This window comes from Entelurus aequoreus, linkage group LG23, assembly GCF_033978785.1.
Source record: "Entelurus aequoreus isolate RoL-2023_Sb linkage group LG23, RoL_Eaeq_v1.1, whole genome shotgun sequence".
In the NCBI taxonomy this organism is placed as follows: domain Eukaryota; kingdom Metazoa; phylum Chordata; class Actinopteri; order Syngnathiformes; family Syngnathidae; genus Entelurus; species Entelurus aequoreus.
Window position 1 is genome coordinate 32760061 of NC_084753.1, and position 13192 is coordinate 32773252.

The following is a 13192-nucleotide window of genomic DNA, read 5'->3' on the forward strand; positions in this document are numbered from 1 at the left end:
GGTGACGTAGCTAGGTACGTATTTATAAATAAATAAATGGGTTATACTTGTATAGCGCTTTTCTACCTTCAAGGTACTCAAAGCGCTTTGACAGTATTTCGACATTCACCCATTCACACACACATTCACACACTGATGGCGGGAGCTGCCATGCAAGGCGCTAACCAGCAGCCATCAGGAGCACGGGTGAAGTGTCTTGCCCAAGGACACAACGAACGTGACTAGGATGGTAGAAGGTGGGGATTGAACCCCAGTAACCAGCAACCCTCCGATTGCTGGCACGGCCACTCTACCAACTTCGCCACGCCGTCCCTATTTCAATCTATCTATTTCAATTTCAATCTAAGTATTTCAATCTAAAAGTGGTAGTGAAGTCACTCTCCATGCGTCCCAGGGTGCACCTCATCTTTCCCATGCAAAAGGGCACATTGAGAACAACAGCTTGTGTTTAAAGTCACAGGAACTAGTCGGGTGCAGCCATTCATTCATGTTGTGCACAGAAATAATTAACACCATTTGTCGCCGACAGATTCATTTAGCGATAATAGTCAGTGACACCATCGCTTGTGTTCTTCGTACAGAAACCAAGATGCACGTGTCAACATTTTGAATTGTATATGTTTTATTTCAGACACATTTGGAACGTGATTGAATATATCTGTTAATTACAACCATATCATACTATAACCATATTACAACCATATTATACCATAACATATTACAACTATATTATACACTACCATATTACAACCATATTATACCATAACATATCATAACTATATTATACCATACCATATTACAACTACATTATACCATAACATATTACAACTATATTATACACTACCATATTACAACCATATTATACCATAACATATCATAACTATATTATACCATACCATATTACAACCATATTATACCATAACATATTACAACTATATTATACACTACCATATTACAACTATATTATACCATAACATATCATAACTATATTATACCATACCATATTACAACTACATTATACCATACCATATTACAACCATATGATACCATACCATATCACAACTACATTATACCATACCATATTACAACCATATGATACCATACCATATCACAACTACATTATACCATACCATATTGCAACCATATTATACCATATCATATTACAACCATATTATACCATACCATATCGCAACTATATTATACCATACCACAACTACATTATACCATACCATATTACAACCATATGATACCATACCATATCACAACTATATTATACCATACCATATCACAACTACATTATATCATACCATATTACAACCATATGATACCATACCATATTACAACTATATTATATCATACCATATTACAACCATATTATACCATACCATAGTACAACCATATCATATTACAACCATATTATACCATACCATATTACAACAATATTTTACCATACCATTTTACAACCATATTACACACTAACATATTACAACTATATTATACCATACCATGTTACAACCATATTATACCATACCATATTACTACTATATTATAACATACCATATCACAACTATATTATACCATACCACAACTACATTATACCATACCATATTACAACCATATGATAAAATACCATATTACAACTATATTATACCATACCATATTACAACCATATTATACCATAACATATTACAACCATATCATACCATACCATATTACAACCATATTATACCATACCATATTACAACCATATTATACCATACTACAACCATATTATACCATACAATATTACAACCATATTATACCATACCATATTACAACTATATTATACCATATCATATTAAAACTATATTATACCATACCATATTACAACCATATCATACCATACCATATTACAACCATATTATACCATACCATATTACAACCATATGATACCATACCATATTACAACCATATTATACCATACCATATTACAACCATATTATACCATACCATATTACAACCATATTATACCATACCATAGTACAACCATATCATATTACAACCATATTATACCATACCATATTACAACAATATTATACCATACCATTTTACAACCATATTACACACTACCATATTACAACTATATTATACCATACCATGTTACAACCATATTATACCATACCATATTACTACTATATTATAACATACCATATCACAACTATATTATACCATACCACAACTACATTATACCATACCATATTACAACCATATGATACCATACCATATTACAACTATATTATACCATACCATATTACAACCATATTATACCATAACATATTACAACCATATCATACCATACCATATTACAACCATATTATACCATACCATATTACAACTATATTATACCATATCATATTAAAACTATATTATACCATACCATATTACAACCATATCATACCATACCATATTACAACCATATTATACCATACCATATTACAACCATATGATACCATACCATATTACAACCATATTATACCATACCATATTACAACCATATTATACCATACCATATCTCAACTATATTATACCATACCACAACTACATTATACCATACCATATTACAACCATATGATACCATAGCATATTACAACTATATTATACCATACCATATTACAACCATATTATACCATACCATAATACAACCATATTATACCATACCATAGTACAACCATATCATACCATACCATATTACAACCATTTTATACCATACCATATTACAACCATATTATACCATACCATATTACAACCATATCATACCATACCATATTACAACCATATTATACCATACCATATTACAACCATATCATACCATACCATATTACAACCATATTATACCATACCATAGTACAACCATATCACACCATACCATATTACAACCATTTTATACCATACTATATTACAACTCTATTATACCATACCACCATCAAAATGAGTTTAACACTACAATTTAATAAAAATAAAAATATGAAGAATAAAAAGATATAGTAATAATAATATTAGTACATTTAATACTTATTTTGAATTGGGGAGCCAGTGAAGTGGCTTGCTGGGACTCACTTATTGAAAACATCTCTGATACACACAGAATGCATTTTTAGACAATATGATTTGCAGCTGAGATAGGCTCTAGCGGACCCCCGCGACCTCGAAAGGGACAAGCGGTAGAAAATGGATGGATGATTTGCCTGAGCGGTTAGGAGACACCGAGAGTAACAAGCGGTAGAAAATGGATTATAAAGTATAGCTTTTAAAAAATAATAATAAAAAAATATATATATATACACAGTATAAAAATGTTTATATATATATATATATATATATATATATATATATATATATATATATATATATATATATATATATATATATATATATATATATATATAAAGTTTTTAACGTGGGACTTCCCATGGGCCGGATCCATAGTTTGGGGGGCCCTGATCTATTCAATCATGTCAATGAGAAATGGAATACATACACAAATAAGAAACTAACAATTATCAAAATCATTTAATGACAATAAATACCTTACTAAATAATCATTAATTAATGAATTGTAGATAAATAATATCAGGCACTGTGGGCTTCACGAAATAACAAGGATGTGAACCTACAACAAATCACCATTCAATTCAATGGAGAACCGATTCTCCATTCAAACTGATTTTTGAAACTTATAATTTGGTAAATAAATTATATTAAACCCGTTTTAAAACAGGTTACACATTACTAGAGCTGCTCTTGGCTGCGCATGTACTGTATGATGATGATGATGGATGAATATCTATCTAACTATCGCTCTATCGAGGTAGGTAGATAATGACCTTGAAGTAGGAATTAATTCCACAATGACCTTGAAGTAGGAATTCAATCCATAATGACCTTGAAGTAGGAATTCCATAATGACCTTGAAGTAGGAATTCCATAATGACCTTGAAGTAGGAATTAATTCCCCAATGACCTTGAAGTAGGAACTACATCCATAATGACCTTGAAATATGAATGAAATCCACAATGACCTTAAAGTATGAAGGAATTCCACAATGACCTTGAAGTAAAAAGGAATTTCATAATGATCTTGAAGTAAAAAATAATTCCATAATGACCTTGAAGTAGGAATTAATTCCAGTATGACCTTGAAGCAGTAATGACATCCACAATGACCTTGAAGTAGGAATTAATTCCCTAATGACCTTGAAGTAGGAATGAATGAGGAACTTACCGAGGGTCTCCTTTGCTCAGCGTTGTCATGGCAGGATTCAGGATTGTCTGACTGGCATCCATTTCTACCACACACTTTGCCTTCAGATCTTTTTCTGGTGGGAAGCAGAATGAAGCAGACAAAGGTCAAAGGTCATGAAAAAAAGCCTATAAGTACACAGTAGTGTCGAAGTCTTTAAACCAGGGGTGTCCAAACTTTTTCTACTGAGGGCTGCACACTGAACTATCAAAAAAATGCAAGGGCCATTTTTATATTCAATATATATATATATATATATATATATATATATATATATATATATATATATATATATATATATATATATATATATATATATATATATATATATATATATATATATATATATATATATATCCCAAAAGTAATTTTTGGGACCCCCAAAATATGAAATTTTTGGGACCCCCAAAATATGAAATTTTTCGCCATACCTGACGCGCCTGCAAAATATGGGGACTTTTCGTTCATGTTAAGGGCCTGAAAAAGGCGTCCAAACATATAGAAGAGGGGGAAAAAGCAATTTCAATGGGGCCCTTGCGGGGCCCTGCATCGCCCTGGCGGGATGTGCTCCGCTGCTAATGAACAACTTTCCCCATTACAAAGGAAATATTTCAATCCAAACGTGTTCAAACACAACTGTCTGTGTAACAAAGATATTCAATGATCTACATTGAAATTACAAGCTGTGCTCTCCTAGCAGAGTGATACATCTGTATGCCGAGGAGCTTAAAAATGGCTGACTTTTCTCCTTAAAAACGCATACTTTTGTCCTTAAAAATGCAGACTCTTGTCCTTAAAAATGCAGACTCTTGTCCTTAAAAATGCAGACTCTTGTCCTTAAAAATGCAGACTTTTGTCCTTAAAAATGCAGACCGTTGTCCTAAAAAACGCAGACTTTTGTCCTAAAAAACGCAGACTTTTGTCCTAAAAAACGCAGACTTTTGTCCTTAAAAACGCAGCCCTTTGTCCTTAAAAACGCAGACTTTGGTCCTTAAAAAATGCAGACTTTTGTCGTTAAAACGCAGACTTTTGTCCTTAAAAATGCAGACCTTTGTCCTTAAAAATGCAGACCTTTGTCCTTAAAAATGCAGACCTTTGTCCTTAATGTCCTTAAAAATGCAGACCTTTGTCCTTAAAAACGCAGACTTTTGTCCTAAAAAACACAGACTTTTGTCCTAAAAAATGCAGACTTTGGTCCTTAAAAAATTAGACTTTTGTCCTTAAAAACGCAGACCTTTGTCCTTAAAAACGCAGACTTTGGTCCTTAAAAACTCAGACTTTTGTCCTTAAAAACGCAGACCTTTGTCCTTAAAAATGCAGACCTTTGTCCTTAAAAATGCAGACCTTTGTCCTTAAAAATGCAGACCTTTGTCCTTAAAAACGCAGACCTTTGTCCTTAAAAATGCAGACCTTTGTCCTTAAAAACGCAGACCTTTGTCCTTAAAAACGCAAACCTTTGTCCTTAAAAACGCAGACCTTTGTCCTTAAAAACGCAAACCTTTGTCCTTAAAAACGCAGACTTTTGTCCTTAAAAACGCAGACTTTTGTCCTTAAAACGCAGACTTTTGTCCTTAAAACGCAGACTTTTGTCCTTAAAAACGCAGACTTTGGTCCTTAAAAACGCAGACTTTTGTCCTTAAAACGCAGACTTTTGTCCTTAAAAACGCAGACTTTGGTCCTAAAAAACGCAGACTTTGGTCCTAAAAAAACGCAGACTTTGGCCCTTAAAAACGCAGACTTTGGTACTTAAAACGCAGACTTTGGTCCTTAAAAACGCAGACTTTGGTCCTTAAAAACGCAGACTTTGGTCCTTAAAAACGCAGACTTTGGTCCTTAAAAACGCAGACTTTGGTCCTTAAAAACGCAGACTTTGGTCCTTAAAAACGCAGACTTTGGTCCTTAAAAACGCAGACTTTGGTCCTTAAAAACGCTGACTTTGGTCCTTAATAATGCAGACTTTGGTCCTTAAAAATGCAGACTTTGGTCCCTAAAAAGGCAGACTTTGGTCCTTAAAAATGCAGACTTTGGTCCTTAAAAATGCAGACTTTGGTCCTTAAAAATGCAGACTTTGGTCCTTAAAAAGGCAGACTTTGGTCCTTAAAAACGCAGACTTTGGTCCTTAAATATGCACTTTTGTCCTTAAAAACGCAGACTTTCGATGATGCTATTGTCTTACAGTAGAATGCTAAGATAGCTCCACAGCAAACTGAGTTAACATTTAACTCCTCGATTTTAATTCCGGATATGCGTTTTTCAAACTATACCTGGGTTTGTGTGGATGTGGCCTAAGTTACTTTGAAAAAATAAAATAAAAATCACTTACAATTTTATGTAGAGAAAATACATTTGTGAGTACCGTATTTTTCGGACTATAAGTCACAGTTTTTTTCATAGTTTGGCCGGGGGTGCGACTTATACTCAGGAGCGACTTATGTGTGAAATTATTAAACACATTACTTCTTATTGTTAAGTGTTCAATGTGATTTTACTATTTTGTTTACATTGTTTGAATGTTTTCCATACTTGTGTTGACATTTCCTTTCTGCCTTGACAGCTGAGGGGATTATAATCAGAGGAAGTTTACATTTCCAGTAAAATATATTATTCACCTGCTCCTTATTTTCCACAGGTCATAAAAATGTTTTAAAATGATCGATATTGACCGATGTAGTAATAATATTTAAATCAATTTAAATAATTAATGCTTAACAAAATATCCTTTCCATAGTTGAATAACACTAACAGGGCAAATTAATGTTACACAGCCATTATTTCCTGGCACTGAACCTGCAGAACATAATTATTCTCATGTTTCTCTATTTACATTTTCACACTTTGCACTATTTTCTTACACTTTATAAGTAATTTCTTACATATTCCTTATGTTTAAGATCTTATTGATAAGTGTGCCATGTGATTTTACTATTGTGTTTACATTGTTTTCCATGCTTGTGTTGACATTTCCTTTCTGCCTTGATAGTTGAGGGGATTATAATCACAGGAAGTTACATTTGAATTGAAATATTGAATATGAAGGTATTTTTCTCCTGGTTCTTTATTCCATAGGTCAGAAAAAATCAATAATGATCAATATCGGCCGATATAAAACCCATTTAGATTGGGGACAGGACTAAGATTACAGGACGTTCCACTCTCAAAAAGATGACATGAATAAAAAGAATGACCAAATGGGCTGTGGATGTTGTTCATGAAGGGCTAAATGTAAGAAGATTATTGATTTGCTTACCTCTTCTGTTCATGGGTCGCACACGAACTGCCACTTTAACGTTGGACTGGTTCATCTTGTTGTCATCCATGGTGCCGTCTGACCTGTGGGCCCACAAGAAGAATTCATCAAACAATTCCAAATGAAAGCTGTGAAAAGCACGAATGAACAAACGATTGCCATTCCGCTTATCCGAGGTCGGGTCGCGGGGGCAGCAGCCTAAGCAGAGAAGCCAAGACTTCCCTCTCCCCAGCCACTTCTTCCAGCTCTTCCCGGGAGATCCCAAGTCGCTCCCAGGCCAGCTGGGAGACCAAGTCCCCGAAACGTGTCCTGGGACTTACCCGTGGCCTCCTATCGGTCGGACGTGCCCTAAACACCTCCTAAATGCTAACATGACCAATTAGCGCCGTTACCCTGTTTTGCCTTTATCATTAAAAAAAACACACTTTACAACTTTTACACATTAAAACGGAAGAAAATAAACTAAAAAGCGAGAATATTTAATGTTTCTCCTCCCGAAGAAAGTATATTGTGTGTCTGTTTATTTATTCGTTTACAAATGTTAAATATTTCAGTGCGTGTACAAGTAATGCTTGAGCACATTCAATAATACCGTGATAATAATATTAAATGCTATAATCTTGGTCATAATAATTGTGATATGAAATGTTCATAATGTGACATCCCACAAGTAGTATCAAACATTTTGTGTAAACATACTCAGTGTTTCCCACACATTCATTTATTTGTGGCGGCCCGCCACGAAAGAATTAAGGCCGCCACAAATAGAATTTTTTTATTTTTTTAAATTTTTATTTATTTATTTATTTATTTTTGTCCTGTCCAGCTTCTCAGGCAAATCATATAGTTGATGTAGATGCCCATATCGGCTGTTCAGATTTACTTTACAAAAGAGAAGTGTAGGATCAAGATTTTTGGAGCTATTTGTTCAGTGGATCAGATGTTTGATGAAGCTCTGTGTCTATCTACCACCACTACTGTTTTCTGTTTATTTGTTACTGACTGTGGCAGGACACCTCTGCCTCTGTTTCACTTTATGTTGCTGGTAAATAATATGGTTGTAGTAGTAGGCTAAAGTTAAATTATTTAGTATGCACTAATTAAAGGGGCAGAGCTTTAAGAGACATTTTAGCTTTTATATTTTTATAAGATATATTTTTTGTAAGAACCACAATTAATAAATATATTTCAGTGAATAACTTATTGTTCAAATATGTATATAAATATGTACATAAAGTGTTGTAATTATATTGTAAAATGGATGGATGGATGGATGGATGGACGTTTAAAACAAAACTGTTATTATTAATTAGTAAGTATACATTTTTGAGCCTTTTTAGAGAAAATCATATCATTGTAGTCAATTAAGCAAATTACTCGATGATGTCATTGTGACCACGCCCATAGCCACGCCCCCACAGGTATCTTGGCAGTTTATGGGAAACACTGATACTGATCAAGAATAATTTTTGTTCAGATACATTAGCACAGGGATATTCAACTACATAATGAAGAGGGCCGCAGTTTTAAAAGCCCAAGGTCTCAGGGGCCTCACATTGAAATGTGGATGTTTCTTTAGAAAGTGCCCCCGCAGGTTATATTCCTTTGAGACTGCGTTTACTTATAGTGTAGATGTCGGAAACAGCGGGAGGCAGCGTGCAGGTAAAAAGGTGTCTAATGCTTAAACCAAAAATAAACAAAAGGTGAGTGCCCCTAAGAAAAGGCATTGAAGTTTAGGGAAGGCTATACAGAACGAAACTAAAACTGAACTGGCTACAAAGTAAACAAAGACAGAATGCTGGACGACAGCAAAGACTTACTGTGGAGCAAAGACGGCGTCCACAATGTACATCCGAACATGACATTACAATCAGCAATGTCCCCACAAAGAAGGGTAAAAACAACTGAAATATTCTTGATTGCTAAAACAAAGTAGACGTGCTACAGGAAAATACCAAAAAAAGAGAAAAAGCCACCAAATTAGGAGCGCAAGACAAGAACTAAAACACTACACACAGGAAAACAGCAAAAAACTCAGAATAAGTCATGGCATGATGTGATAGGTCATGACAGTACACCTACTTTGAGACAAGAGCTATAGTGATGCATGCTTGGTTATGGTTTAAAGTAATATCCAACAATTGCGACGACGACTTTTTACTTTCAATTCAGTTTAGGTTTTTTAATGATTTCTGCTGGTGGTGTGCCTCTGGATTTTTTCAACGCAAAAAATGTGCCTTGGCTCAAAAAAGGTTGAGAAATAGAGACGTCCGATAATATCGGACTGCCGATATTATCGGCCGATAAATGCTTTAAAATGTAATATCGGAAATTATTGGTATCGGTTTCAAAATTATCGGTATCGGTTTCAAAAAGTAAAATTTATGACTTTTTAAAACGCCGCTGTGTACACGGACGTAGGGAGAAGTACAGAGCGCCAATAAACCTCGAAGGCACTTCCTTTGCGTGCCGGCCCAGTCACATAATATCTACGGCTTTTCACACACACAAGTGAATGCAAGGCATACTTGGTCAACAGCCATACAGGTCACACTGAGGGTAGCCGTATAAACAACTTTAACACTGTTACAAATATGTGCCACACTGTGAACCCACACCAAACAAGAATGACAAACACATTTCGGGAGAACATCCGCACCGTAACGCAACATAAACACAACAGAACAAAAACCCAGAACCCCTTGCAGCACTAACTCTTCCGGGACGCTACAATATACACCCCCCACAACCCACCCCCGCACCTCAACCCCGCCCACCTCAACCTCCTCATGCTCTCTCAGGGAGAGCATGTCCCAAATTCCAAGCTGCTGTTTTGAGGCATGTTAAAAAAAAATAATGCACTTTGTGACTTCAATAATAAATATGTCAGTGCCATGTTGGCATTTTTTTCCATAACTTGAGTTGATTTATTTTGGAAAACCTTGTTACATTGTTTAATGCATCCAGCGGGGCATCACAACAAAATTACGCATAAAAATGTGTTAATTCCACGACGGTATATATCGGTATCTGTAATTAAGAGTTGGACAATACCGGAATATCGGATATCGGCAAAAAAGTCATTATCGGACATCTCTATTGAAAAAGACTGAGTTATGGTGTTCATTTATTTGGCCTAAAACAGGGTTACAATATGGTTGCTACATCACATATTTACTGATTCACATACCAGTAAAGGAGTTGGAAGAAGCAGATATTATTTAATTCTAACCCTTTTCCAAATTTCTCACATATTTTATCAAAAAACATAAACACCTACTCAGTAGCCTAGTGGTTAGAGCAGGCCTGGGCAATTATTTTGACTCGGGGGCCAAATTTAGAGAAAAAATGTGTCTGGGGGCCGGTATATCAGAATTTTAGGAACACTAAAACCTCACAATAATGTCTGAATGCTAAAAACGTTACGACAGACCACCTTAAAAAAACAGAATGGTATTTAACATTTTTGTACTGAATGAGACACCCAGAATGTACATGAAAATAAAGAATGTGGGATTTACAATATTAACTATGAAGGATAAAACACTGAATATTAACATATGAACGTCACACCCCCTCTCCATCCACATATTTTACAATCAAGCCAAATGCAACAAAAATATAAACGCGAAGGGTAAAAGAAAAAAACCCCACCTACAATCTGATACATCTGATACATCACAAAGATTTAGAACTTTGTTGTAAAAATCTCCTTCCGCGTCTGTCCCTGACACCCGCATTTCAACTAATTAGATTACCATAGTAACTAATTAGATGACCATAGTAACTAATTACAGTGTTTCCCATAAACTGCCAAGATACCTGCGGCGGTGGGGGCGTGGCTATGGGCGTAGTCACCATGGCATCATCGCGTAATTTGCATAATTTACTACAATGATATGATTTTTTTACTAATTAATAATAACAGTTTTGTTTTAAACGTCCATCCATCCATCCATCTATCCATCCATTTTACAATATAATTACAACACTTTAGGTACATATTTATAAACATATTTGAACAACAAGTTATTCACTGAAATATATTTATTAATTGTGGTTCTTACAAAAAATATATCTTATAAAATATAAAAGCTAAAATGTCTCTTAAAGCTCTGCCCCTTTAATTAGTGCATACTAAATAATTTAACTTTAGCCTACTACTACAACCATATTATTTACCAGCAACATAAAGTGAAACAGAGGCAGAGGTGTCCTGCCACAGTCAGTAACAAATAAACAGAAAACAGTAGTGGTCAAATACAAATAAGGCAACAAGGGAAGTATCCTACACTTCTCTTTTGTAAAGTAAATCTGAACAGCCTATATGGGCATCTACATCAAACTATATGATTTGCCTGAGAAGCTGGACAGGACAAAAAAATAAATTAATTAATAAAAATAAAATAAAAAAAATAAAAAATAAATGTTATTTTTTATTTGGCCGCCACAAATAAATGAATGTGTGGGAAACACTGAATTAGATGACCATAGTAACTAGTATATCCTGCAGATTCCAACCATTGAAATACTTTGTATAGTTGAAGACTTACGGTCATTAGAAAACATGACTACACATCATAATGGCAGCTACACTTTACATCTTAAACATCTAAACAAATGATTTGGGAATGTCCGGCGGGCCAGATTGAAAAGCTTAACGGGCCGCATGTGGCCCCCGGGACTTAATTTGCCCAGGTCTGGGTTAGAGTGTCCGCCCTGAGATCGGTAGGTTGTGAGTTCAAACCCCGGCCGAGTCATACCAAAGACTATAAAAACGGGACCCATTACCTCCCTGCTTGGCACTCAGCATCAAGGGTTGGAATTGGGGGTTAAATCACCAAAAATTATTCCCGAGCGCGGCCACCGCTGCTGCTCACTGCTCCCCTCACTTCCCAGGGGGTGATCAAGGGGATGGGTCAAATGCAGAGGACAAATTTCACCACACCTAGTGTGTGTGTGACAATCATTGGTACTTTAACTTTAAAAATGACATACATTTTTTTTAAAAGAGCTGCAGACCGGAAGTCGGTCTCCGCGCAGCACTTTCGGACCGGAAGTGGTCTCCGCGCCGCACTTTGAGACACATAAGTTTATGTCATTAACTCTTGGTTAATAAAAAAAAAAGTACCGCACCCCCTTCTCCACCTCGTTTACAAAGCTTCTAAAAACACATGTTGTGATAAGACTCAAGTACGAAAAGTGCGCAGTTTGTGCGACTTGAACAGACCGCTAGCGAAGGACGCTAATGGTTGGCACAAACCTAGACGGAAATACTAAGGACTACATTCAAACACCGCCGAGTGTTCTTTAATGCGCCTTGTGTTTGTGTTTAAAAGTGGACAAAAGGAGACTTACGGCAGTCCGCCGGTCATTGTGCTCGTCCACCTGTTTGTATTTCCTGAAAGTTGTCGTCAGTAAGACATGTCAGCCTAAAGGATTTACTGCTGTGAGATTTAGCAGCGCTGATCTACACATGACCTGTCCCGCTGCTCACATGCTACTGCGCATGCTCCAGGTTGTATAGCAGTTTGCATTTTACCTTCCGAGCCTGTTCCCTGACATGACTCTCAACAATTTAACTTATGTTGGTACAAATATGATGTACTTTCTATGCTGTTGATGGTAGATTCACAGAAGACACACTATCAAATAAAGTGCACATA

General features: G+C 35.5%; 1 protein-coding gene across 2 annotated transcripts in view; it reads right to left on the reverse strand.

Moving 5' to 3' along the window:
* Positions 1 to 13024, reverse strand: part of LOC133640984 (kinesin-like protein KIF13B) — a 92838-nt gene extending 79814 nt beyond the window's left edge. For both annotated transcript variants that reach the window (XM_062034745.1, XM_062034744.1), the window contains exons 1-3: positions 12885 to 13024; positions 7527 to 7609; positions 4262 to 4355 (exon numbers count right to left, since the gene is read on the reverse strand). In XM_062034745.1, coding sequence (XP_061890729.1) covers positions 4262 to 4355; positions 7527 to 7609; positions 12885 to 12901 — 194 coding nt within the window. In that variant the 5' untranslated portion in view covers positions 12902 to 13024. The remainder of the gene's footprint in view (positions 1 to 4261; positions 4356 to 7526; positions 7610 to 12884) is intronic.
* Between the last annotated feature and the right edge of the window lie 168 nt (positions 13025 to 13192).